Below are 27427 nucleotides of genomic sequence, written 5' to 3'. Positions count from 1 at the left end.
TTATCACTACTATGTAGTATGAAAAAGAGAAGCTTTGTAAAACTATTGTTCAATGAAGTCCCAAAGCCTTTTTTCTTAGTATAAGATTGACATTTGAGGAAAATGCATTGTTGCTCTGTTCAAGATATATTGTCATTTTTTTCTTTTATTTTTTATATTTTGACAGTGCCCTTATGTCTGCCATTTGTTGTATTTACTTACCAAAAAAGAGAATGGTGAGTATTTTCATTCCAATTGTATTACATTCACTCTGTGGAATTAGCATTTGTATCGGCCTTTATAAAGTTAACTGTTAGCATTAGTTCTATGACAAGGTTTTGTGGGATTTCTTTTTAGTACTTTTATCTAAGAACATCTGCTTAATGGCTTAACTGAACAGCGTAATTATATTCTTAATGTGTTGTAAGGAGAAGCTATCTGAACAAGGTTTCTTTTTATTCTGAACCACAGACTAGTAATTCTTTTCTTTACCTTTTCTAGTCAAACCATTTCGTGTGAGAAAACTGCTTGATCTTCAGGCCAAAATGGTGAGTACTGAAAAGACCTAAGACTGGCCAGTGTACTTTGTGCTAGGTACCGAGCTAGGCTTTGCGGATGTAAAATCGAATGCGTCATTACCTTCAAGGAACTTAATTGCCTGGGGAGCTCAGTCAACAAAATAAAAAATCAGAATCAGACTGGGGTCAAGGAGGAGTGGTGATGGTGAGTAGAATTTAACTAGGCCAAGAAAGAAGAGAAGGGCACTCTTGGCAGAGGGAACAGCATGAGCAAAGCCAGGTCGATACCAAATAGCAGAAACCGTTTACGGAACTGGGTTGGTATGGCTGGAAAATAAGTGTTAGGGAGTAGTCAAAAATGACTACTTTATTTTATTAAAGTGACTAGCTTATTTATTCTGTGGCTGTGATCTAGGAAAGCATTCTTTTCTGGATACTTAAACTTCAGTATATTCCCTGACTTTTATCTCTTGTCCTTACAGCTCTCTTGCATTGTTATTTCCACTATACCTGCCAGGTAACAGAAGTCTGTGAAGCTTTGGGTGTAAAACAATAGGAAGTTGTAGTGCCTATGCCTAACTGTTGAAGCCTGCGTAACCTATGTAGAGGCATTCAAATTTCATGAAAAATACAAACACATGCGCACATGTGTGCTTCTCCATTGTGAGGTTTCCTGTTGGTACAATTCAATGATTGTTCTTGTTTTATAGCTTCCTATTTTGGCTCTCTGGGTGCAGTATATTCTCGTAGCTCTCTGAGGATAGTAATGATAATGTTTTTGTCCAAATTTAATTTTATTTCACATTAATAGAAATTATGAAAACGATATACATTTTTCCATGTTAACAGCAAAACAATTCAATGGAATAAGAAAATCTTACCATAAATAACATCTTGTTGATTTGTATTAACTGAGACAAGTATATGTTCAAGTTAAAAAAATGACTCAGTACAGTGTCTAAAAATTTTTAACCCAGACATTAAATATATGGCTTCATTATTAATATTCTATATAGTACATTACTAAATTACCCCATTATCAATGCCTATTTATAAAGATACATTCATAAAATTGTTTTGATAAGCTGGATTTTGGTGACTTTGATCACATCCAGCAATACCGAGCCTAGAAGACATAGCCATGCTCACATGTAACTGAACATGTAAAATGGTAACAGGCATAATCAGCCCATGTAAGCAAATGTATTGGGTATGTGAATTTTTGATACCTGCAAAGGTATGTGTCCCTCTATACCCATCCGTGCCCCATAACTTCCCATCATGATGGACACAGAACAGAGAAATTGTCTTTCTGGTGGCAAGCATGAATGGTGGGAAGTGGAGCAGGCACGTTGTTATCTTATACGCACCAGACCCTTTGAGAGCAGTCTTTGGAAAAGGAAGGGGGAGTTCCTTTCTTGTTTGTTTGGTCTTTCATGGTAGATGCTTTCCTCAAATACCTGGTAAACATTGTTTGCCCATATTTAATAATAAAGCACTAAAATGGTCATTGGAAACTTGTGTACGTGAGCAGGACTTGTTCATTGTAGGATCTTGATGTTTCATTGGGAAATTCCCCAGATGATGGTGTAATTTTTCCTAAGAAATTCTCCTGGGGACTTCCCTGGTGGCGCAGTGGTTAAGAATCCGCCTGCCAATGCAGGGGACACGGGTTCGAGCCCTGGTCTGGGAAGGTCCCCCATGCCGCGGAGCAACTAAGCCCGTGTGCCACAACTACTGAGCCTGTGTGCCTAGAGCCTGCGCACCTCAACAAAGAGTAGCCCCTGATCGCCTCAACTAGAGAAAGCCCACGTGCAACAACGAAGACCCAACGCAGCCAAAAAATAAATAAATAAAATAAAATAAAATAAAAATTCTCCTGTTTCCTGACTAGGGGTTGTATTCGTCAGGCTTCTCCAGAGAAACAGAACCACTAGGATGTGTGTATATATAGAGAAAGATTTTTATAAGGGATTGGCTCACAAGATTATAGAGACTCATAAGTCCAACATCTGTAGGGTGGGCCTGCAGGCTGGAGATCCAGGAGAGCTGATGTTCCAGTTTGAGTTCATCGGCAGTCGGCAGTCTGGTGGAGAATACTCTCTTGCTTGGGGGAGCTAGTCTTTTTGTTCTGTATAGGCCTTCAACTGATTGAATGAGGCCCACCCACATTATGGTGGGTAGTCTGCTTTACTCAAGAGTCCACCCATTTAAACGTTAATCTCATCAGAAACACCCAGAACATTTGATTTGGGCACCCCATGGCCCAGCAAAGTTGACATGTAAAATTACTTGCCACAGGGCTATAAACCTGGCTACTAGCACTCTGGGACTTAAGCAGTAGAAAAGATTGGGGATAGGTTCTGGTACACTCCCTCAGTTCTGCAAACTGTATGAGTCCAGCTTTTATCTTCAGTGAGTAAAACCCTGATGTTTGCCAGTGTAGTGAAGGAATTTGGGGTTCTAACTGCTTCTTATGTAGGCTTTCAACCAGTCCTTCTGTTTTTCAGCCCTCTTGCACCTCCACTTTTCAGAGGTGCAAGAGGGCTGAAAAACAGAAGTGCAATTTCCCTCAAATTTCTGAGCCTTTCTGGGAGTTCTCAAGCATGAATCTGCTGCTTTTGAGGCTTTTTCTGTTGCTGCCTTAGCTTTCGTTTTCTCTATTCTGCTAAATTGATTATTGTTTGTCCATCTTCATTTGAGGTTCCAAAATCTTGTTGAGACCTCACATGTGCTATTGTCTGCCTTCTTGTTCTCTTTGAACTTGTGCTTTATGCATTTTTCCATTCCTTTACTTTTTAGTGGGGCTTTATGAGGACCCAGAATTAAACATGTATGTTCAGTATGCCATGTTTAACTGGAAGTCTCTCTCTCTCTTTCTTTTAAGAAAGTGTTAACTTTTTAACAATAAAGATAGGTTTAGTTAACTAGACAATAAGTTCTAAAGGTCTCTCCACTCCTAAGTATTTGCTCTTTCAAAAACATTCCAACTCAAAGCAAACACTCTGGTGCTAATTGATAATGAGTACAGAGATCAGAAGATATTTCAGCATAGATAGCCTGGGTCATTTTGGTTTTGTTATCATAAATTTAATTTCAGGAAGCTATTATAAAATAGGAATACTGTATTTCTAATCCCCATTTTCTGCCTTCCTTATTTTGTATAGTAGTTGATTCAATAAAATAGTAATATAATAAAACAGTTCGGTTTCTTCCTTGGAATTTTAGTGGTATGCTTCCTCTGGATAGCCAGATATATCAAACACAGGTATCCAGCAGTAAGGACTTCTGTCATAAAATTAATGTTTTTGTAAAGACTTCAGTTATATCAAGCTGTTTGACTTCTGCATACTAATTGTTAGATATCCTAGTGAATTTTCCAAGGATCATGATGCTAAGGTATTAATATTTCCTTTGCTCTGTTTTCTTGGCTTCCCTTTTTGTCCTTCCACCTTCCTGTCTAAATCAAGAATGAGTAAACTTTGAGTCCTGAGTATTATACCAGTGAGAGTAAGCCATGCTAGCAGATATGACTGGTAAGCCTAAGGCACGGGCAGAGAAGAAGAGAGAAAATATAAGGAAGAAGTAAAATATGGAAAAAGGTCACAAAAGAGAAGATGACAAGTTGGCGAGGGTTGCTTTATGATAGTTGATTTAAATGTTTGAGTTTCTATTCCTTGATTTTCTATAGCATCTTCCTATAGCTATATCACATAATAAAATTAGGGTCTGAATATATGTTTAATCTTTTTATTTTATTGTTACTTTTTTTTTCTTACTGGCCACAGAATTGAAAATTGAAACTCTTATTTTATTTCAGGGAATGCAGCCTCATCTCCAGGCTTTGTTGTCACTATATAAATTCTTTGTTCCTACTTTGATTTCTGTATCTTTGCCTATGAGGAAGAAGGTAAGGGATTAAGGAGCAGTAAGTCATATTGAGATAGAAATATGTTGTTTTGAGTAAGTTAATTTATAGATTTGGACTAAAATGTTTACAGCATACTGTTTTAAGATCTAATATTGTGGCGCTGTTTCTGAGTGTTTTTAGGGATTAGCACTTCATTTTGATTCCATTCAATGTATTCCATTCAATGTAATAGATTCCTGATTAGAAAAAAAAACTTAAATGGATTTGCATGGGTGTAAAATATTTCATAATTAATATACTTTCAATTAATGAAGAGTTTTAGGTTTTATGCTGCTCCGACTTATGGATACCTCCTCTCGTGTACTTTACATTCAAATTTATAGATCTATTTTAAGAATTCAGAGAATCTGTGGAAGACAGCTCTACTTGCTGTGAGGCAAAGGAATCAGGGACTTCCTCCAGAACCTCTAAAGTTGATGTTAGCTAATGTCCATCCTATAAAAAGAGTAAGTATCTAAAACCCCAAGTGACTTGCAGTATTCTTTTATTAAATTCAAACAATAACCATTCAGATGTTGGAAGAGATTATAAATATTTAAGTACATTTTAATTACCCAGTATTCTATGCAAACTATATTCAGACTCCATTCATTAAACCACCTTAACAAGTGCTTTTACATTTATAGTTTGTAATCTGCTTAGTCCATTGATGGATTGTTTTATTATCTTTCTTTTTTAGAAATGGAATTCTCACTCAGTTATACCAGTGCTAAATTCCCGTAACTACAGTAAAGAAAGTGGGAAAAAGGGGATGAATCTTTCTGATTATTTCAGTAGCAATGGATCATTTCCACTGGAACAGCTTAAAAGCTTCCCTCAACTCTTACAGAACATCCATTGCTTAGAGGTATGTGACTGGACCATGTGCTTATTTGCATTTTCCATTTGATCTTCATGGCCTTTATTTTTGTTATATATTTCCTATCTGATGATTTCCTTGTTGCTCTGATCTCCTTTTTATATACTTACAGTTGACCGATTGTTCTGTCTTTGCAGCTGCCTTCTCAGATGGGCGCAGTGCTGAACAACTCTCTGCTACTACACTATATTAACTGTGTCAGAGATGAGTCAGTCTTACTGAGGCTCTATCACTGGTTGAGTCAAACATTACAAGAAGGTAAAAATTGATACTTAGAAGTGTTAGATGAATGAAGAAGGAATAAGATGGTTTACAAATGGGTTTCTTTTAAAAGGGTGCCAACTTCTAGACAGGAGGAGCCTTCATATGCTGTAATTATTTTTCTGGTAATCATGTATTCAGAGCCTGAATGCTGCTGCTGTTGTAATTTTAAGGGGTAGTAAGAAAGGAGGTGTATTGTTAAGGAAACACTGCTGGATGGCCACCAAAACTCACTGGGTGGCTCTACTTTGATGACTGTCACAGTCCAAGGCCTCTTCATCTTTGTATGTTCAGAAACTTGCTGTTAAGCCCCCAGAACCATCAGATTAATGCTAACCAAACTCAGAGACTGTTGTGTAAGCCAGAATGTCAACTTTTTATTTCATAATAGAAGTAATTCTGGTGACCAAAATTTTCATGTTTGCCGACTAGAATAGCTCCTCTCTGCTATCAATATATATGGGGGCCACATTAGTCATCAGAAAGTTTCTTAATTGTAGAACTGAAGGAAAAGGCAGTGAGGGAGTTTTTCATCCAGGCCATAGTAAAGCCTGATCATTTCATTCCTCCAAGGAGGTCGATTTCTCTAAACATAGTATTGAGTTCACCAGATTATTTCTTTCCTGGATAAGTAAATCCTGACTCTTCAAGTGTTTAAGGTCAGTTTTAGTTGGTTCCAGGATAACTCTCCTTTTCCTACTCAGTCTTTCTTTACATAGGATATGATACAGTTTGTTAGATTTCCACTAACTAAAGTTCTGCCACCCTTAGATTACCCCCAGCTCACCCTAATTGAAGTTTAGGCATTCTCAAACTTTTAATTCATACACTTATAGTCTTTTGGATTACTGTGTGGCATAAAGCTAATCACATTCATTATATGTAACATTTACTAGTTTATTTTTTCACCGTAAGCTTTCCCCCTATATTACCAAGTTCTTGAGAAACATCACACTATCACTTCCACATATATATTATAGTCTCCAGTGTGAGTTGGCTAGGATGTATGAGACAGATAGCTTGTTTATATTTGTCATTTATTTGTCACTTTAGAGTTGTGGTGGTTATGTTTTGTGTAGTTTTTAGTGTTGTGCAACCGGAGCCTTATGTTTAATATTTTTGTTCCAGAATGTATTTGGTACAAGGTGAATAATTATGAACATGGAAAAGAATTTACCAACTTCCTGGACACTATCCTCAAGGCAGAATGCTTCTTACAAGTAAGATTCTGCTTGTTTCCTACACACTTCACCATTTAAAAAAAAATATATATATATATTTATTTATTGAGCTGCGCTGGGTTTTAGTTGCGGCATGCAGGATCTTTAGTTGTGGCATGCGAACTCTTAGTTGAGGCATGTAGGATCTAGTTCCCTGACGAACTAGATCGAACCCAGGGATCGAACCCAGGGATCGAACCCAGGCCCCCTGCATTGGGAGCGTGAAGTCTTAGCCACTGGACTACCAGGTAAGTCCCACCACTTCTTAATTTATTTAGATATCCATTAAAAACGTTTTCTTTAGTACTTGACATCTTTTGTAAACAATATTTATTCAATTCAAAATTCATTATAAATAGAGCCAAGTTGCACTGTCGTTTATCTTTGTACTGTTGGATTTGAAGAAAGAATTTGTTAAATTATGCAAATAAGAGAGAAAGGTATAGGGAATTCCCTAGCTGTCCAGTGGTTAGGACTCCGGCGCTCTCACTGCCGAGGGGCTGTGTTCAATCCCTGGTCAGGGAACTAAAATCCCGTGAGCCCCCTACCCCCCCAAAAAAAGAGAGAAAGGTCTATAATTTAAGAGAACAAACTGAAGATGTAATTGAATGCATTAAATTAATTGAATTAGCCAGTAAGATAAATCTCATAGGGTCACTACTTGTGTCCTTATAATCAACAAACATTTTTTGATTGTCGAATATGTTCCAGCCAATTAATTATTTGGCCTGGGTAACCCTGAGTTATACTTTTAAGCTGCCACTCAGATATCAGCACCATCAAGAAGCCTTTACTCAGTCTGGGTTAGATGTTTGTTCTACGTGCTTCCTTAGCTCTCTGTGTTTACCTGTATCGTGGTACTTTCAGCATCTGTTTTTCCACACATTATGAGCTGTGGACAGGTGGGAACCATGTCTAACTTTTCTTCATGTATGGGTGTTCAACTTGGTACCTGATACAAAAGAGATTCTCAATAAATGTTTGTTGAATAAATCTTAAGGGTATGGTGTGAAACCATTGAATTAGAAGTTGGGTGTGGATAATGGTGGTGAGGATAAAAGGATGAATTTAGGTTGATTTTTTAGATTTCCTGCTTGGGAGGATGATGATGGGAATATAAGAAAAGCAGGCTAGGAAGGAAAGATATATTTGATTTGAAAGATGCCTGTGGGATATCTAAGAGGTCCAGTAGGCAGTTAGATAATGAGCCTAGAGCTCAGGAGTGAGATTTGGGCTAGAGATGCAGAAATTTTGGACTCCTCATGATATAGGTGGTGGTTTTAGCTATGTTATAGATGAGATTGTCCACAGAATTCATGTCATGAAAAGAAGGTCCAGAATAGAGTCTTGGTGCACGCCACTATTTAAGGCTCAGGACGACAAAGTTAAGGAAAACCCTGGATCTTCACTCTGGTAAAAACAGAGGCAGCCTAGACATTCAGGCCTCTCCAGATGGTGCTGCCCAGAGTTTGGGTTTGGTCTATGGCCCCTAATGAAATTCCAGCCTTATTATACAACATTGTATACACTCTATTGACTATCATGTACTCCAAAATAATACAATTTCATTTATCTTTAAAAATATTCCATAACTTGACTTCTTACCTTCTTTCCAATTGGTAAAGTTTTATGGTGTTTGAAAACTATGTTGATAAAGATGGTAATGTATCCAAATATTAATCATCTGATCCTTTTTATGAGAAAGTCTGGCACCTAATCCAAGGCTTTTAATTATATTTATGACAAAAAACATTAGTCTAAGGGTAAAACAACTATAGCACAAAGTAAACTGGTTGTTTCAAGAGTAATTACAAGTGAAGAGTTCCATGCAAGGTTTTACTATCAACTTGTGTTACAGGAGGGGTTTTATTCCTGTGAAGCATTCCTGTATAAGAGCCTTCCTCTCTGGGATGGCCTCTGTTGTCGATCACAGTTCCTTCAACTTGTGAGCTGGATTCCTTTTAGTAGCTTCTCTGGTATGTATCGCGAAAATTTGGAGTCATTTAATTTAATGTAATATTAATTAAAAGGATGAATAATTTTTTTTATTACTTTTAGAGGTGAAACCACTTCTTTTTGACCATCTGTCACGGCTCTTCTTTACATCAACTATTTATTTCAAGGTAAAAAAATTGTCTTGCTTAGATTCAATAGGAAATATTAGTCTGTGGCTGGTGGTACACAGTTTTAAACCCACACTATAGCAGTGTTTTGTAACAGGAGTTGCTTGGACCTGGACTTGAGGTCCTGCATCATTCAAATCAAAGTTAATGTGTAGAATCTTCTGTTTTTAAGGTTTTGTTACATGTAATTTTCCTGAACTGTAACAGATGACAAAGTGAATGAACAGGTGGCAAATGAGTATTAATAAAAACAAACTGGGAAATAACTTAAGCATACTTAGTTTGATTGTTGTGGTTGATAATTTTGTAGATACACTTATTCATTTCTCAAATGTGTATTGAGCACCCACTATGTGTTATAATATAGTCATTTTCTGCTAATAAAATTGTTCTAACCTTATATAATAAAATTAAAAGTTGTTACTATTTTGCGGTGTGCTCCAAAAAAAACCCACTGTGGCTTCCAGGACTAAGTTTGAGAGCCACTTTTTTATAGAATGGTTATTCCTTTTCTAAAAGAGTGACAATATAATTAATGTTTCTTTTTTTCACCTTAAATCACTTACTGTTTGCCACATTTACAGGAAAAATATGTTGTCCTGGTTAGTGTTTGTCATAATCAACTGGTACTTTATAATTACCTATCACATTAACTTGGATTCAAGTTTTATTTATATTATTTGTAACTTTGTACCTTACCATGTCATGTCATTCACATGACAATACCCACTGCTTCTCCCAGATAACACATTTTCAGAGACTTCATTTTGCAACTTTCTGTGATTCTCTTCCGATCTTCTAATTCAGTTATTCTTTATTTCTTCTCTTATTCTACCAATCTAGAGCGCTATTTATCTGTAAATATTAGGTTAAACCATATGAATAGGTTTAACCTAATAAGTCAAAGATGTTTGACAATTGGCAGTTTCATATGTTCCAGCCTAATAAGTATATATACATTTATACACACATGCATATTTTTATATTTGAGAGTGGGGGGTGGGGAGAGGAAGGGAAACAGACAGAAGGCCAAAGACAGAAATCAGGGGAATGCTCACTGTTTAATTCTCACTGAAAAGGAGGTGTCTATGAAGGAACCTTTTCAAGAGGTAGGAAAAGAACCAGGAGAACAGTAGCGCCAAAGAAACAGAGAGAATACAGGCTATCAAGAAGGAGTGAAGGGATAATGTTGCTACATATCCCAAGAGGGTCCAGAAAGATGTGGACCAAAAAAAAGTTTCTTTTGGAATTGATAATACAGAGGTCTTGGCTACCTTTGTGAGCAGGTTCAGTGGAGTGTGGGGGTAAAAACCAAATTGTGGAGGTTGAGGAGTTGATGAGAAATGAAGACAAGACAATGAGTATTGACTGTGTTTCCAAAAGTTTGGCTAAAAAGAAGAGGTAGAGAGAGAGAGAGAGAGCTGTAGTGGGACTTTGAATCAAGGGAAGGTTGTAATTTTCTTTGTCCCCAGAGTGAGAAAAACCTGCACATGTTTATAGATAGGATGCAAGGAGCCAGATGAGAAGAGAGAGAGGTTGAAAATGGGGGAAAGATGAGGGATAATTGACAGTGGCAGGGTTTCAGAAAAAGCATGAAGGTATTGTTTTAAGACTAGGTAGAGGACTTTGATTGAATGGTTGGTAAGAGGTTGGGAGGTACTACTTATTCTCTAAGATTGGGGATGAGGATGTAGAGATAGGTGGACATATAGATACATTTGTACAGTTTGAAAAAAGAGCAAGAAATTGAAATACTTGTGCCTAAAAATGTTAAATTTCTCAAAATAGGAAGTGCATTGTAGAGGACAGAATTGAGTAGGGGGCTTCAAGATGGTGTTATGTGCTTAGCCATTAAAAAGAATGGGAGCGAGAGACAGCTAATTGAAGAGAAATATAGTAAAAAGGATTATTGAGCTTCATTAAGAGCCCAGATGAAGTTGGAGACCATAACTTAGGAGTGTAGAGCTGTGCTTCTCAACCATTTTTGTTTTAAGCCCATGCCCCCTTCTCATAAACGTAAGAATCTCATGCCTTCCTTTAATGTGGAGGCTGGATGGGGTAGAGTAGGTGAGTGGAGATTTTCTGAATATGTCATAGTAATATCGAATATCTTTTCAAGTGTTAAATTGATACCAAAATAGAGGATTGTTTTAGGTGATTCCAAGGTTGCTTTCAAATTGAACATATTTATAACCTGAATGTGAGGTGTCACTTTCTAAAAAAATATATGTTTCTTAATTAATTTATGTATTTATCTATTTTTGGCTGTGTTGGGGTCTTCGTTGCTGCACATGGGCTTTCTCTAGTTGCGGCGAGCTGGGGCTACTCTTCATTGTGGTGCGCGGGCTTCTCATTGCAGTGGCTTCTCTTGTTGAGCATGGGCTCTAGGCGTGCAGGCTTCAGTAGTTGCAGCACGTGGGCTCAGTAGTTGTGGTTCGCGGGCTCTAGAGCGCAGGCTCCATAGTTGTGGCGCACGGGCTTAGTTGCCCTGCAGCATGTGGGATCTTCCTGGACCAGGGATCGAACCCGTGTCCCCTGCATTGGCAGGTGGATTCTTAAGCACTGCGCCACCAGGGAAGTCCCTAAAAAAATATTAATTGAACTGTGCTATGAGGTAGCAGTAAGCATTTTATCACTGGAGATACTCAAATATAAATAGTATCTAGACCATCATTTATTAAGGATATTTAAGAAAGGTTTCCTGTGTTAGGTTTTGGGATGGTATGGATTGCTTTCAAATTTATAGATATTATGATTTATCCTTATAAGTGTTCCAGGCACACTTATTTCAAGACTATATTTTTTGTATGTGAATGAGTCCCTGGGAAATCAAGGCAAGGCCTGACAAAGGAAAAACTATAGGATTGTTTGTTTTCCACAATCACAGAAGATAAATTTTATGACCAACAAAAAGAGTAAATTGCAGTTGTAGACACAAGGCGAAAAGGGTGGGAAACTCCTATCTGTAGCAGCTTCAAAGGATCTCTGAGGGGAAATAATAAGGGGTGGGTGATGTAATATATGTTATGAATTAATATAATTTAAAGAAACAAGAGTCTGTTCCTCACTGATAAGATGGGGGCAGGCTTGTAGAGAAAATGGTAAAATAAACTTGTACTTGCATTAATCTGTCTCTTGGTGACCGATTAGGTTGGAGAAGCAGCTATTGGGTTCTGAATTGGATGTGGTTATCTCCACAGTCCCTTCCACCTCTAGGCCTCTGGTTTAGTCTGTTAGTTCTCAGCACTATGGTATGTCTGATGATTTTTTTGGTTTTGTGTCCACAGTGTAGTGTTCTTCAGTGTCTGAAAGAGCTACTGCAGAATTGGCTGTTGTGGCTTTCTATGGACATCCACGTGAAATCTGTGAACAGTCCTCTGTGAGTTATCTTACAACCCTCCTTAAGAGTTGATCTCTACAAAACTGTTTGCATATGGAGTTTAATAGTGTGGCATAAAACCTAATTGCTTCATGTAAATGCTTAATTGTACTTTTCTAAAAAAAATGTTTTTTGTTACTTTTCACTCTTCCCTACAATCCTGTGAGGAAAGTTAATTCTTCAAGTTTTATTCTATAAGTCAGAAAGCAACCCCCAAGCCTCTGAGTCACTTGCAAGAGTTAATATAGCAAAACAATGGCCAGCTGATGTTAGAACTTGCAACTTTGACTTCCATTCAGTTTAGCTCATTTTATAAAATGTATTCTTGCTTATATGTGAAGTCAATTTTGATGATGGCTAGGAAGATCTGTAATTTTGCTGTACAGATTTTTTTTTATGTTTCTCTGATGTATTTTGCTTATATATGTTAATTTATTTTCACTTCGTAATTAAAAAAGAGCCCTGAATTTCCATTATGTTCATTACTGTTAAATGTGAAACCTCAAAGTGAAAGTAAAAGCCTGACTGAATTTCAAGGAACTGCCTGATCAGGTTTTTTTTGACTCTTTCTACCTAGAGTCTTTTGCTTCTCCTGTATTCTTTTTTAACATTAATTTTTTTTATATTATAGAAAATTACAAACATATTCAAAAGTAGAGAAAATAGTACAATTGTTACCCTTATGTACGCATCACCCGGCTTCAACAGTTATCAACTCATGGTTAACTTTTTTTCATCTATAACACCCCTCACTTTCCTCCTCCTTTGTACTAGATATTTTTTAAGCAAAACCCAGACATCATTTCAGCTGTTGAAAAATGATACCAGTATAACACCTAAAAATTAATAGTTGTTAATATGTTCAAATATCTAATGGATGTTCAGATTCCCTGTATTATCAGTCACATTCTTACTTTATAAGATAAGGATCCCTTAGCTCCAACTGCAAGTAGCTGGTGGTTGGCTTAGTTAGATTAGCCCAGATCTATTTTTCTATATGTTCTTTTCCTTATAGTTATCTCCTACTTTGTTAGGAGAATAGAAGCTTCTTGGGAGTTGCCTGGAAACTTTTTAATTCTTCATATTCATTATTGCAGTGCTTCCATATATCGTGTATGTCTGATCACTTTTAGAAGGAAATGGAGCATTAGTGCATAGTGAAAGTATCTTGTAAAGCAGTGCTTCTCAAAGTGTGGTCCCTGAACCAGCAGCATCAGCATCACCGGGGGTCCTGTAGAGATACAAATTCTCAGGTACTACCCTAGACCTACTGAAGTAAACTCTGGAGGTAGAGCCCAGTAATCTGTGTTTTAACAAATGCTTCCATAATTTTGGTGCAAGCTAAAGTTTGTGAACCACTATCATAAAGAAATTCCGTTTGAATAGTTAACCTCTTCAAACACCTCAATTCTATTAAGAATAGTATGTTTGCATTTATAATCTTTGGCCAATTTGCAATGTAAGTCTTAGGCACCCTAATACAGGTGCTTTATAATTTATATATTTTCTTTATAAAAATCCTAGGATCCTTTTTAATTAGTGTCATAAATTTTGAGAGGGCATTTACAAAGGGGCTCTGCTTTCTAAAATTCTTAAAACAAATAAATGGACATAATTGTAGGTAACTTTGCTTGTCATAATACTACTTGGCATTATATAATATAGCTGTTAAGTTCTCAATAATTTTTCTATCTTGGAGATATGAGTGTAATGCTATGTCTCCATCGTATGACAATATGCCATATGACTGGCAAAGAGGGAGTAAATTGTAGTTGTAGATCACAAGGAGAGAAGGGTGGGAAACCATTCTCAGCAGTGGCTCTCCAGGGGGCATTTTTGGTTGGCACAGTGACTGGGAAGAGGGTGCTAGCATCTTTTAGTAGGTAGGAGCCAGAGGTGCTAAACGTTCTGTAGTGGGTGAGGAGTAGGAGGCAGTCCTGAATGGTGAATTGTGTCATCCAAAATGCCAGTAGTGTCCTGTGGAGAAACACTTTCAAAGATGCTACCTGAGCAATCATCATTGTACAAATTATTTCAGACATATTTGTCAGATGCTGCCAGAAATCATAAAGTACAGTTTTGCAAGTGATGGGCTGACTGTATGTATGCCCACCTATTTGAACCGTCTCTTAATCTTTCCCTGCTTGCTCTGGCACAGAATCATCATGGTGGTGGGTAATGGTAGAGTTATCATCATCTCAGGCTTTAAGACTATATATATGCTATTCCTTTTTCCTTGTGCATAACTGTTGTTGGCTACCTAGATCTGAGGTTAAAGCTATGAAATCACATTTCCCAGTCTTTTCCTAATCCACTCAACAGTGGATTGAAGGAGAGGGGTGGGGAGATGGATGGATTGAACCAGTTATACCCATGTGTAATTTAAAGAGACATGGTTCACTGATTTGGGAAGAATATAAATATCTAGATCTGGTTTTTACTAGAATAAAAGATGCCAAAAATTTTACTCATTCAGTTTTAGAATTGAATTCCAGTTAAATTAAAGTGAAAATATTTTTAACAGCATTTTAGTTCAGGAATTTAGGCAAAACTCGGTTTGGATTTGTGTACTTAGAAACTAATTTGCTGACTGCTATGGTCCCTGCACATTGGTGATATTATCTAAAGTCTGGAGCTTAATCCTTTCTTTCTCTGGTATTTACTAGTAGAATGGTTGCTCAGGGATGTTCTATGAATTGATCTTAATGGTTCCCTAGAGGGCTGTATAGTTTTATGATTAATCACTGCAGTTAAAAAAAATGTGAATTATACATTGGAGCACTGATCGTTTTCTGAAATTCCCACCGACTTTCTGCTGTATATTTAATCCAGCTTTAGCTTGGAAAATGTGAGGAGTTTTGCTAATATGGATCTTGGTTTCTTATTGCAGAGAGACAACTTTAGGTGGATCCATGAATTCTGTGTCTAAACTGATTCACTATGTAGGGTGGCTGTCCACTACTGCAATGCGCTTGGAAAACAACAGTACCTTCTTGCTGCACTTTATTTTGGATTTCTATGAGAAGGTAGTACACATCCCATTTTCGCTACTTTGATTTTTGTGATGGCTGTCTGCTTTACTAGTCTATTGTTTAAATTTTATGCACAACTATTAAGTTGGGCTATGACCTTATTAGCATACTTGAGATAAGCTATGTATTTTGAAGTTAATGATTGTATTCTGGCCTGAATAGTTAACATGCATAAAACAAAGGGGAAAAAGCAAAAGCTTTTTTTGAAGTCCAGGTACCACTTTAATAGACGTTCCCCTGAATAATGCTGGCCCTAGACAGAAGTCTGTCTTTAGTATCACTTTTTTCTCATCCATTGTACATTTCCAACCCCTGGTAAAAAAACAAAAATACCTTTTATTTCTTTAGCTCTCCACCCCTCACCTTTCAACTGCCTTATTTCTCCCAGTACCTATGATTCTGGTCCTCTTCTATTGTTTTATAGTATTCAACCTAGACAGAACTATTATCCAGGAAGTACCCACTAATCTCAGTTTTCCTGGCTTCTTCCCTTCATTGATACTTAGTTGTCTTGTGTTATATTTGCTTGGAAGCATGCTCCTTTGTTTTCCAGGTTGACAGCTAACTAATATGATAATTCAGTATTTATAGGACTTAAGAAGAAAGAAATGCTCCCTTCCCCTTTCTCCCTAACTCTAAGATCTCTCCCCAGAAAAAAATAAAAGAGTTTAATAACTACCTTGCAGAAATAATCCTCTCTTGTAAGGTTGCTGTTTGGTGAGGTACATTTTTAAGCAGGTTGTGGCTACGTATTCTATTTATGAATCAGGCAGGCCCAAACCTGATGTTATATTATTGCTTATTCTCTAGTGGTGATTCTTTGAGTGAAGTTGGTTGAGGAGTTCTGAGGAATAATTTATATACTGGTGTTGTCATTCTTCCCAAAAGGTGTGTGACATATATATAAATTATAACCTTCCATTGGTGGTGTTGTTTCCTCCTGGGGTCTTCTATCCTGCACTCCTCAGCCTGGATTCCAGTATCCTGAACCAGCTCTGTTACATTATGGACAGGTACAAAGCCTTTTTACCATTTTATGAATTAATACATCATAATTCCATCTTCATTTTCCAGCTATACAATAATTTATGAATATACTACAATAAGTTTATTGTACATAATACAGTGAAATATAAAATACAATAATATTGTTATCCATTTTCTGCCAGGACCTTTGGAAAAAGGACACATGGCTTTCTTTAGGGAATGACCTTCCAACATGGGACTATTTTAACTATGTTTTTAAAATGTCACTGTGAGGGGATATGGATTAAAAGGATTCACAGTTAAGGATCTTTTGTGCAGTGGTACCGTTGCACTCGGCATTGTTAATTCTCACTGCTGTGTCTCAAAGAATAATTAGTCATTTACTGACAACTGGTTTAAGTCTACATAGCTTCTCTGGTAAAAAGAACATTTTCTGGGAGATAAGGGGAGCTATTACCAATTATATGAAACTGTAAGTATTATTTCTGATCTCTTCTAATTTTTTCACTTATGGACTGAAATTGCTCTTTTTAGCCCATAAGTGTAGACCCTTTTGGCATAACTTATAAGACTATGCCAAGGTTAAAATGTTGAAAAGCTACTTAGAATAGTTCTCAGGCAAGAAAAGATTACATCTCTAAGTTTTCCCTTTATCCTTTCTACTGCACCTTTTTTTCCACATTAGGAAAATACGTTTTGTAATATGTTTTGTATCAGTGACTGCTTTTGAGCCTCTATTAATTTTTAACAGTGAAACATTAAAAGCATTTCCTTTTTTACTGAAGTATAATTTAGAGTCATATCTTAAATGCATATCTTAAATTTACAAGTACTTATCCTAAATGTACAACTCAATATTTGAGCCTCTATTAATTTTTATTCTTTGAGGAAAATGTACCACAAAAGGAAAAAAAAACTTAAATAGACAGCTGGATATTTGTGTATGTGCATATATTTACATTTAAAATGTAAACTTTTGTTTATGTTTACATATCAAAGGCATTTAATGGTAAAAGTTCTCTTTGCTCTGTCTTTAGGTATCGTAAAAATTTGACTGCTGCAAAGAAAAATGAGTTGGTACAAAAGGTATGGATGATGAATCTCTGTTTTAAATCACCATTGTTTAAAAATTGAGTGTAGAGATATATGATCTGTTGGGAATAAGAAGGAAAGGGAGAATAGGTGATGATGACAATTTTTTTTCTTTCCCAATAGACAAAATCAGAGTTCAGCTTCAGCAGCAAGACCTATCAAGAATTTAATCACTATTTGACAGCCACGGTTGGTTGCCTGTGGACATCCAAACCCTTCCAGAAAGGATTATATATTGACCCCAAAGTCTTAGAAAAAGCTTCAGTAGCAGAGTACAAAAACAGTTTAAATTTAGTCCATCATCCTGCTCTTTTGGGTTATGCTGTTTTCTTTCTGCTACAGGTAAGAGTATTTAAATGATTTTTAGATTTTCTATAGGAATACTATGATGGCAGAAATAGGAAACACCATAAATTTAGCGTGTCTGAATTGCAAGACGTGTTCAGTCATACTTTTTGAGTATCAGCTAACTTTTGGGCATTGTGCTAGGCTCTGGGGATTCAAAATTAAGTAATTAGTTTCTACCCACAAAGAGCTTGGGCTTGTGGCAGAGACAAATTTGTGAACATTACTGCAATACAGTTAGGTGAAGTGAGAAGAGATACAATTGTGAGAATTAGTGAATATTAGTTCAGTTCTACCTGCGTAGAGGTGGTGCCAGGTAAGAAAAGGGTACAGAGAAGTTGAAGCTTTAGTAAAATCCTTCTAGGCAAGATGGAAAATGTAGGCTAGATGATGTTATAATTAGAGTTGGAGTCTTAGCCAAAGACTGCTGATTTAATGGGTTGATATCAGTATGTAAGCAAGGAGGTCTTCTCAGGACTTTACACCAGCCTTGTCATTTTCAACATTATCAGTGACTCACAGAACTCAAATGGTGTGCATATCATATGTGTGGATGACACAACAGGATGGGATTACAAATACACTGTTAGAATCTGGATTCAGAATTCCCTGAACAGACTGGAACATTGAGAAATCTAACAAAATGAAAAAGTGTATAGAACGGGGGAGATATTCATTGAGTAAATGTTTAATATATTCATGTAAGAACCAGGCACTGTGGTGAACAAGACACATCTGAGTACTGCCCTTGTAGAGCTTGGAATCTAGTCAGGGAGGCAGTCATTAAACAGACATCTTACAATAAAGAATGATGAGTAATATAGGGAAAGTACAGAGAATGATGAAAAAATATACAGGGGGGCTTCTGTAGAGCCAGTTCAGGCTTTACAGAAGTGATGCTAATTGGAGTTTTAAAGGATGAGTATGAGCTTGTCAAGACAGGAGCAGTATTTGAGGAAAAGTGTAAAGCTAGAACAGGGGACAGCAAACTTTTTCTGTGTGCGGCCAGACTGTAAATATTTCAGGCTTTGCAGGCCACATGGTCTCTGTTAAGATTACTCAACCTTGCTGTTGTAGCGTGAAAGTGGCTACAGACAATGAGTAAATAAACGGGCATAGTTGTGTTCCATAACAGTTTATTTACAAAAACAGGCATTGGACTGGATGTGGTTTGTGGACCCCTATGTTAGAGCATGCTATGTTTGAGGAATTTAAGCAGAATTATAGGGCTTGAGCAGGGATTCTACCCTGACTCAGCAGCAGAAGTACCCGGGCTGCTTTTCCAAAGTATACATCCTTGATTGCTTCCAGCCTGACATTTTGATTTACTAACTGGGGTGATATCCAGGATCTGCTTTTTTTTTTTTAAACATGTTTATTGGAGTATAACTGCTATACAATGGCATGTTAGTTTCTGCTGTGTAACAAAGTGAATCAGCTATACACATACATACATCCCCATATCTCCTCCCTCTTGCGTCTCCCTCCCACCCTCCCTATCCCACCCCTCTAGGTGGTCACAAAACACTGAGCTGATCTCCCTGTGCTATGCAGCTGCTTCCCACTAGCTATCTATTTTACATTTGGTAGTGTATATATGTCCATGCCACTCTCTCACTTTGTCCCAGCTTACCCTTCCCCTTCCCCATGTCCTCAAGTCCATTCTCTATGTCTGCGTATTTTTTTTCTTTTTTTTGAATTTTTGAATTTTATTTATTTTTTTATACAGCAGGTCATTATTAGTCATCAATTTTATACACATCGGTGTATACATGTCAATCAATGTCTGTCTTTATTCCTGTCCTGCCCCTAGGTTCTTCAGAACTATTTTTTTTTTTAGATTCCATATATATGTGTTAGCATACGGTATTTGTTTTTCTCTTTCTGACTTACTTCACTCTGTATGACAGCCTTTAGGTCCATCCACCTCACTACAAATAACTCAATTTTGTTTCTTTTTATGGCCGAGTAATATTCCATTGTATATATGTGCCACATCTTCTTTATCCATTCATTGGTCAATGGACACTTAGGTTGCTTCCATGTCTTGGCTATTGTAAATAGTGCTGCAATGAACATTGTGGTACATGTCTCTTTTTGAATTATGGTTTTCTCAGGGTATATGCCCAGTAGGGGGATTTCTGGGTCATATGGTAGTTCTGTTTTTAGAACTATCTATTTTAAGGAACCTCCATAGTGGCTGTATCAATTTACATTCCTACCAACAGCCCTTTGCCCCTTTTTAAATTAGGTTATTTGTCTTAATGGCTTATAAGACTCATGTCTATATTGTAGATTCAAGTTGCTTATCAGATATATGATTTGCAAAGTTTTCCCCTATTCTTTGGGGTGTCTTTTCATTTTTTGGTTGGTATCTTTTGAAGCACAAAAGTTTAAGTTTTGATGAACTCTATTTATTACTTTTTTCTTTTATCGCTTGTGCTTTTTTTTAATGCCTCCTCATTTCCTTCTCCCCCCAGCCCCTGGCAATGACCAGTATACTCTCTGCTTCTATGAGTTTGATTATTTCAGATTCATCATATAAGTGGTATCTTATAGTATTTGCCCTTCTGTGTTTGGCTTATTTCACCTAGCATAATTTCCTGCAGATTTGGTCTCTCAGTAGATTGTGGAAGATAAGGGATATTGGTTTCTCCTCATGATGTCTGTCTGGTTTTGGTTTCAGGTTAATTCTGGCCTCAAAAAATAAGTTAGGAAGTATTCTCTCTCCTGTTCTTTGGAAGAGTTTGTGAAGGATTGGCATTAATTCTTCTTTAAATATTTGGTAAATTTTACCCCTGAAGCCATCTGGTCATGGGCTTTTATGTAATTTCTTGATAACTTTTTTAAAATAAAAATGTCTTTTCCATTATGGTTTATTACAAGATATTGAATATAGTTTCCTGTGCTATACAGTAGGACCTTGTTGTTTTGATAATACTTTTTATTTCTTTTTTGGTTGTTGTTTAATTCTTTTTTTTAAAATTTATTTATTTTTAACATCTTTATTGGAGTATAATTGCTTCACAATGGTGTGTTAGTTTCTGCTTTATAACAAAGTGAATCAGCCATACATATACATACGTTCCCATATCTCCTCCCTCCTGTGTCTCCCTCCCTCCCACCTTCCCTATCCCACCCCCCCCAGGAGGTCACAAAGCACCGAGCTGATCTCCCTGCGCCACATGGCTGCCTCCCACCAGCTATCCACCTCACGCCCAGTAGTGTATATATGTCCATGCCACTCTCCCACCCCGTCACAGCTTACCCCTCCCCGCCATCCTGAAGTCCATTCTCTAGTAGGTCTGTGTCTTTATTCCCGTCTTACCCCTAGGTTCTTAATGACCTTTTTTTTTTCTTAGATTCCATATATATGTGTTAGCATACGGTGTTTGTTTCTCTCTTTCTGACTTACTTCACTCTGTATGACAGATCTAGGTCCATCCACCTCACCACAAATAACTCAATTTCGTTTCTTTTTATGGCTGAGTAATATTCCATTGTATACATGTGCCACATCTTCTTTATCCATTCATGCGATGATGGACACTTAGGTTGCTTCCATCTCCTGGCTATTGTAAACAGAGCTGCAATGAACATTTTGGTACATGACTCTTTTTGAATTATGGTTTTCTCAGGGTATATGCCCAGTAGTGGGCTTGCTGAGTCGTATGGTAGTTCTATTTGTAGTTTTTTAAGGAACCTCCATACTGTTCTCCATAGTGGCTGTATCAATTTACATTCTCACCAGCAGTGCAAGAGTGTTCCCTTTTCTCCACACCCTCTCCAGCATTTATTGTTTCTAGATTTTTTGATGATGGCCATTCTGACCAGTGTGAGATGATTGTAGTTTTGATTTGCATTTCTCTAATGATTAATGATGTTGAGCATTCTTTCATGTGTTTGTTAGCTATCTCTATATCTTCTTTGGAGAAATGTCTATTTAGGTCTTCTGCACATTTTAGGATTGGGTTGTTTGTTTTTTTAATATTGAGCTGCATGAGCTATTTATATATTTTGGAGATTAATCCTTTGTCAGTTGCTTCATTTGCAAATATTTTCTCCCATTCTGAGGGTTGTCTTTCTGTCTTGTTTATGGTTTCCTTTGCTGTGCAAAAGCTTTGAAGTTTCATTAGGTCCCATTTGTTTATTTTTGTTTTTATTTCCATTACTCTAGGAGGTGGATCAAAAAAGATCTTACTGTGATTTATGTCAAAGAGTGTTCTTCCTATGTTTTCCTCTAAGAGTTTTATGTGTCTTGTCTTATATTTAGGTCTTTAATCCATTTTGAGTTTATTTTTGTGTATGGTGTTAGGGAGTGTTCTAATTTCATTCTTTTACATGTAGCTGTCCAGTTTTCCCAGCACCACTTATTGAAGAGACTGTCTTTTCTCCATTGTATATCCTTGCCTCTTTTGTCATAGATTAGTTGACCATAGGTGCATGGGTTTAACTCTGGGCTTTCTATCTTGTTCCATTGATCTATGTTTTTGTTTTTGTGCCAGTACCATATTGTCTTGTTTACTGTAGCTTTATAGTATAGTCTGAAGTCAGGGAGTCTGATTCCTCTAGATCCCTTTTTTCCCCTCAAGACTGCTTTGGCTATTCGGGGTCTTTTGTGAAATATTTTTAAGCAGGGTTGTAGTATGGTCTGAGTTGACATTTAGTGGAGATCACTTTGGCTTTTTGGTGGAGGATAGAGTTATAAGAGGAGGCCTGAGTGGAAGCAGAGGCACCAATTAGGAGGCTCTTGGTGTAGACAAAATAGATTGATAGTGATTTGTATGCAAGTGGTGGTAGTGAAGATGCATAGAAGTGGACTGATTGGAGATATACTGCAGAGATAGAGTAGACAGGGCCTGATGGCTTGATCAGAAGTGGGAATGAGAAAAAGGAAAGGACTTTTGAGTTTTTTGAATCGAGCAAGTGGGTTGATGGTGGTTCCATTTATTAATAAGAGGAATACTGATAGAAGAACAGGATAGGTTATTTTGTTTTTTGCAGAGGACAAGTTGAGAATGAAGTTTCGTTTTGACGTACTTAAGTTTGAGATGCCTGTTAGATATCCAAGAAGAAGTGTAAGTAGGCAGTTTGAAATAGGGGCTTAGAACTCAAGAGAGTGGTTGGAATGAGAGGAATCAATATGGAATTCATCAGCATGGACTATACTTCATCAGTTCCAAAAACACACATTTTTTTCACTTTTTATAACTTCTCAGAGATCAAGATGCATCTTGTGATTGATGTCAGCCAGGCAGCAATCATGATATAGTTGTCATTTGCTGTTTTTGAGTGTGTGCAGGCAGGTTGCCAGAATCAGACCTTGCAGATTGGATGTCAGCAGCATGGGGGAAAGATAGGAGACGATGCTGGAGCACTGTTTTAAGCTCTCAAAACCAAATGACTTGGAGGAAGAAGGGAGGGAAGTGGTGAACCATACATGTTATGGACTTTCCTTGAAGCAAGGGCCAAAAGTAGGTTAGATTTATGCAGTTGGGACCCAAGCACCATAGCCTTTATTAGTCCCTTTAAGAAATGCTACATAATCGATACTCTGGCACAGAGGATGATATTGTGTGAAAAAACATAGATATCCACAACCCTTGAGTAGAAAAGTAATTCAGAAGAGTTGGACTCTGAATGTGAAGTTTTAGAAATACTTTCATCACTTAATTTTGTTTATATTTACCATTTCATGTTTGTAAAAATGATATATGATCAAAATCTGCCTACATCTAAAACTCTTTCAATCATTATAAAATAAAAACTTCTAAGTGTTAAAAATGCATTGTGTTATGTGTAGTTTAACAGGCAGAGTTTTTTCTTAGTGATACATAAAAATTTGTTAGAATTGATGGCTCTTCAATGAAGTACAGTAGGTGATAGTTAAAACCGGGGAATAACTAGCTAGCTCACATAGCTCTGAGATATTATAAAGAATTACAAATTCATAGAATCTACTGGGTACCCAGACTACCTCACCAGACTTCATCCTCATCCGTCAAAACTCAATTCAGGTACTCATATTCCTCAGAAAAAGCCCACCTTCCATCTCCACCCCAGTGGCTGAGTACAGAATTTTAAAAAATGAAGCCAAATATTAGCAAAATGGTGCTCACTTTATCCACTGTGATTTTTTTTTTCTGTTTGTGCTTCTAGGGAGAAATATGGAAGGTTATAGTGGGTGCTTATTCAAAAGGAATCCAAGAGTGTTGGTAGGAATAGAACATAGCAAATGAATCAGATAGTGAAGAGCCATCTTAATTTTCTGGTAATTTTTGCTAACCAAATATTTTCATCCCCATTTCTCTCCGTTTTCTTTTTTGTTTTTGTTTTTGTTTTGAAAGGAATGGCCAAAAGAAAGGAAAGTAAATTTGAGCTCTATTCGGGTAAGTAAATTTATTTTCATCATGTTCAGGGATTTCATAAAGCTTTATTTCATTAGAAGAATTTATACCTTTACTTTTTCCCAAATCCCAAGTCTGATGCCTAGACAAAGTCAAAGTGAAGTGTTTGCCTTCTGAATTAATTCCAGTGACTTTTATGTGACTTTGTTGGCACATACCCTCTACATAGATAAAACTATTCATAGTTTGACTCTTGCTGTTGTGTCTGTGCATCATCTTATTTTATAATACACTTGCATATAGTCAAAGTGTCACTGTAATGCGTCTTATTTAACAAAGCCAAGCACAATTGTCTCAATATAGAAACTCTGCTGTGTACATATTTAATATAGGAAGTAATATAATAATGTCTGTGTTGTCTGTTTTATATGTTAAATTCCTAGAGTGCAGGAATGATGACCCATTTCCATTTCACAGTACTTGTTCATTTGAACAGCTGAATTTTTTTTTATTGGAGTATAATTGCTTTACAATGGTGTGTTAGTTTCTGCTTTATAACAAAGTGAATCAGTTATACATATACATATGTTCCCATATCTCTTCCCTTTTGCATCTCCCTCCCTCCCACCCTCCCTATCCCACCCCTCCAGGTGGTCACAAAGCACGGAGCTGATCTCCCTGTGCTATGCGGCTGCTTCCCACTAGCTATCTACCTTGCGTTTGGTAGTGTATATATGTCCATGCCTCTCTCTCGCTTTGTCACAGCTTACCCTTCCCCCTCCCCATATCCTCAAGTCCATTCTCTAGTAGGTCTGTGTCTTTATTCCTGTCTTACTCCTAGGTTCTTCATGACATTTTTTTTCTTAAATTCCATATATATGTGTTATCATACAGTATTTGTCTTTCTCTTTCTGAGTTACTTCACTCTGTATGACAGACTCTAGGTCTATCCACCTCATTACAAATAATAGCTCAATTTCGTTTCTTCTTATGGCTGAGTAATATTCCATTGTATATATGTGCCACATCTTCTTTATCCATTCATCCGATGATGGACACTTAGGTTGTTTCCATCTCTGGGCTATTGTAAATAGAGCTGCAATGAACATTTTGGTACATGACTCTTTGAATTATGGTTTTCTCAGGGTAGATGCCCAGTAGTGGGATTGCTGGGTCATATGGTAGTTCTATTTGTAGTTTTTAAGGAACCTCCATACTGTTCTCCATAGTGGCTGTACCAATTCACATTCCCACCAGCAGTGCAAGAGTGTTCCCTTTTCTCCACACCCTCTCTAGCATTTATTGTTTCTAGATTTTTTGATGATGGCCATTCTGACTGGTGTGAGATGATATCTCATTGTAGTTTTGATTTGCATTTCTCTAATGATTAATGATGTTGAGCATTCTTTCATGTGTTTGTTGGCAGTCTGTATATCTTCTTTGGAGAAATGTCTATTTAGGTCTTCTGCCCATTTTTGGATTGGGTTGTCTGTTTTTTTGTTATTGAGCTGCATGAGCTGCTTGTAAATTTTGGAGATTAATCCTTTGTCAGTTGCTTCATTTGCAAATATTTTCTCCCTTTCTGAGGGTTGTCTTTTGGTCTTGTTTATGGTTTCCTTTGCTGTACAAAAGCTTTGAAGTTTCATTAGGTCCCATTTGTTTATTTTTGTTTTTATTTCCATTTCTCTAGGAGGTGGGTCAAAAAGGATCTTGCTGTGATTTATGTCATAGAGTTGAACAGCTGAATTTTTTTGCCAGTATAATAAAAGGAATATTTAGCCCTTAAAATTCGGGTACTCTCTGGTTTGACTGTTACTTAGTGACTGAGTTTCAGTTACGAACCTGGCCACTCGAGCTAACTCTTGGTATGTGCATCCAGGGTGCTGGGAACTTATCCTAGGCAAAGAAGAGGAGGTAGAGAATAAGCAAACGGAATATTTGATAAATAATTTTCCCTTTTTTGTGCCTGCAGGGGAAGAAATGGAACTGGTATTTGGACTATTTATTTTCAGAGGGGTTACAAGGCTTGAAACTTTTCATAAGAAGCAGTATTCATCGTTCTTCTGTCCCCTGAGCAGAGAGCATAAACCACCTGATCAACATTAAATGATTGTTGACAGAAACAAACTGAGCATATGGGACTAAATTCCTTCCTTGTTGCTGGAGAGGTCAAGTAGCTCAACTTGAGCTTCCATACTCATTTCACCAACAGACTGCCATCCTCAGGGAGTGCTTAGACTTGCCTTCTATCCATGGCTCAGGAGAGCCTCAATGTGGCTAATTTTATTTTTCAGGATCTAGATTCTTTAGCTCATTAGTGAAAAATGACTTCATCATCAGGCTCTGCCTTCCACCAAATTATACATAAAGAGACATATCTGTTATGTGGTGGGATTTTTCACATTCTTGTGGACTATGAGCTGCATTTTTGATGGAAGAGAGCAGGTAAATAATATATGGTGGCAGTTAAGCTACAGACATATTCATGCAAAATACTCAGCTGCCTCTGTAAAACCTCTGTGGATATTGCCATTTTTCTTATTGTGAACAACCACACCAACACCAAGTTAAGAGGATACATTTCTAGCTCTAAAAGGTGGCTCTAAGTAGTTGGTAGATTTCTGGGCCTTCACTGGTAGCAGTTTGATGAGAGAAGGAAGGGAAGAGGATTGTGGGATAATCTACATTCCTATTTATACCAGTTTGATTTCACAAAACTGCTCTATTTTGTGTGTGTGCACATGTATGTGTATGTATATATCCCATTTTTTAGTGTTTAGGTCCAAATTAACTAACTGTAACTATTTTCAGGAATAATTCTGAAGCTTTTAAAAAATTGTATAATAGCTAGAGTATCTTGCTGAAAATTGACTACAAAATTTTGCTTCAGCGCTACTGAATAACTGTCCCTCTTTTAATAAAATTCATATCATTTGAAGGAAATCAAGCTGAATTTATTTTTATTTTATTATTTATTTATTTATTATTTATTTTTTTTGTGGTACGCGGGCCTCTCACTGTTGTAGCCTCTCCCGTTGTGGAGCACAGGCCCTGGACCCACAGGCTCAGCAGCCATGGCTCATGGGCCCAGCCGCTCCGCAGCATGTGGGATCTTCCCGGACCGGGGCACGAACCCCTGTCCCCTGCATCGGCAGGTGGACTCTCAACCACTGCGCCACCAGGGAAGCCCTATTTTTATTTTTAAGTGCACATTGTGGCTCTTTTTTTCCTTTTAAAGCAAAACAGAACCCTAAACTATATTATTGGATGGTGTTCAAACTAGAAATACTATTTATTCATTCATTTTTTTCATTCATTTTTGATTTAATACATATTTATTGAGCTTACCATATA

At 37.1% G+C, this 27427-nt stretch overlaps 1 protein-coding gene across 2 annotated transcripts in view; it reads left to right on the top strand.

Annotated features, from left to right (window-relative positions):
- The window catches only part of CENPI (centromere protein I), a 58194-nt gene extending 31175 nt beyond the window's left edge, over positions 1-27019 (top strand). For both annotated transcript variants that reach the window (XM_060292732.1, XM_030840533.2), the window contains exons 6-21: positions 167-215; positions 481-527; positions 4318-4407; positions 4752-4874; positions 5108-5275; positions 5425-5545; positions 6677-6768; positions 8627-8744; positions 8827-8891; positions 12179-12270; positions 15161-15296; positions 16191-16315; positions 17327-17375; positions 17505-17723; positions 24074-24115; positions 26046-27019. In XM_060292732.1, coding sequence (XP_060148715.1) covers positions 167-215; positions 481-527; positions 4318-4407; positions 4752-4874; positions 5108-5275; positions 5425-5545; positions 6677-6768; positions 8627-8744; positions 8827-8891; positions 12179-12270; positions 15161-15296; positions 16191-16315; positions 17327-17375; positions 17505-17723; positions 24074-24115; positions 26046-26147 — 1638 coding nt within the window. In that variant the 3' untranslated portion in view covers positions 26148-27019. The remainder of the gene's footprint in view (positions 1-166; positions 216-480; positions 528-4317; positions 4408-4751; positions 4875-5107; positions 5276-5424; positions 5546-6676; positions 6769-8626; positions 8745-8826; positions 8892-12178; positions 12271-15160; positions 15297-16190; positions 16316-17326; positions 17376-17504; positions 17724-24073; positions 24116-26045) is intronic.
- The last annotated feature ends 408 nt before the right edge of the window (positions 27020-27427 follow it).

This window comes from Globicephala melas, chromosome X, assembly GCF_963455315.2.
Source record: "Globicephala melas chromosome X, mGloMel1.2, whole genome shotgun sequence".
Classification (NCBI taxonomy): domain Eukaryota; kingdom Metazoa; phylum Chordata; class Mammalia; order Artiodactyla; family Delphinidae; genus Globicephala; species Globicephala melas.
Note: the sequence above shows the minus strand (reverse complement) of the source record. Positions and strands in the feature narration are given on the sequence as shown.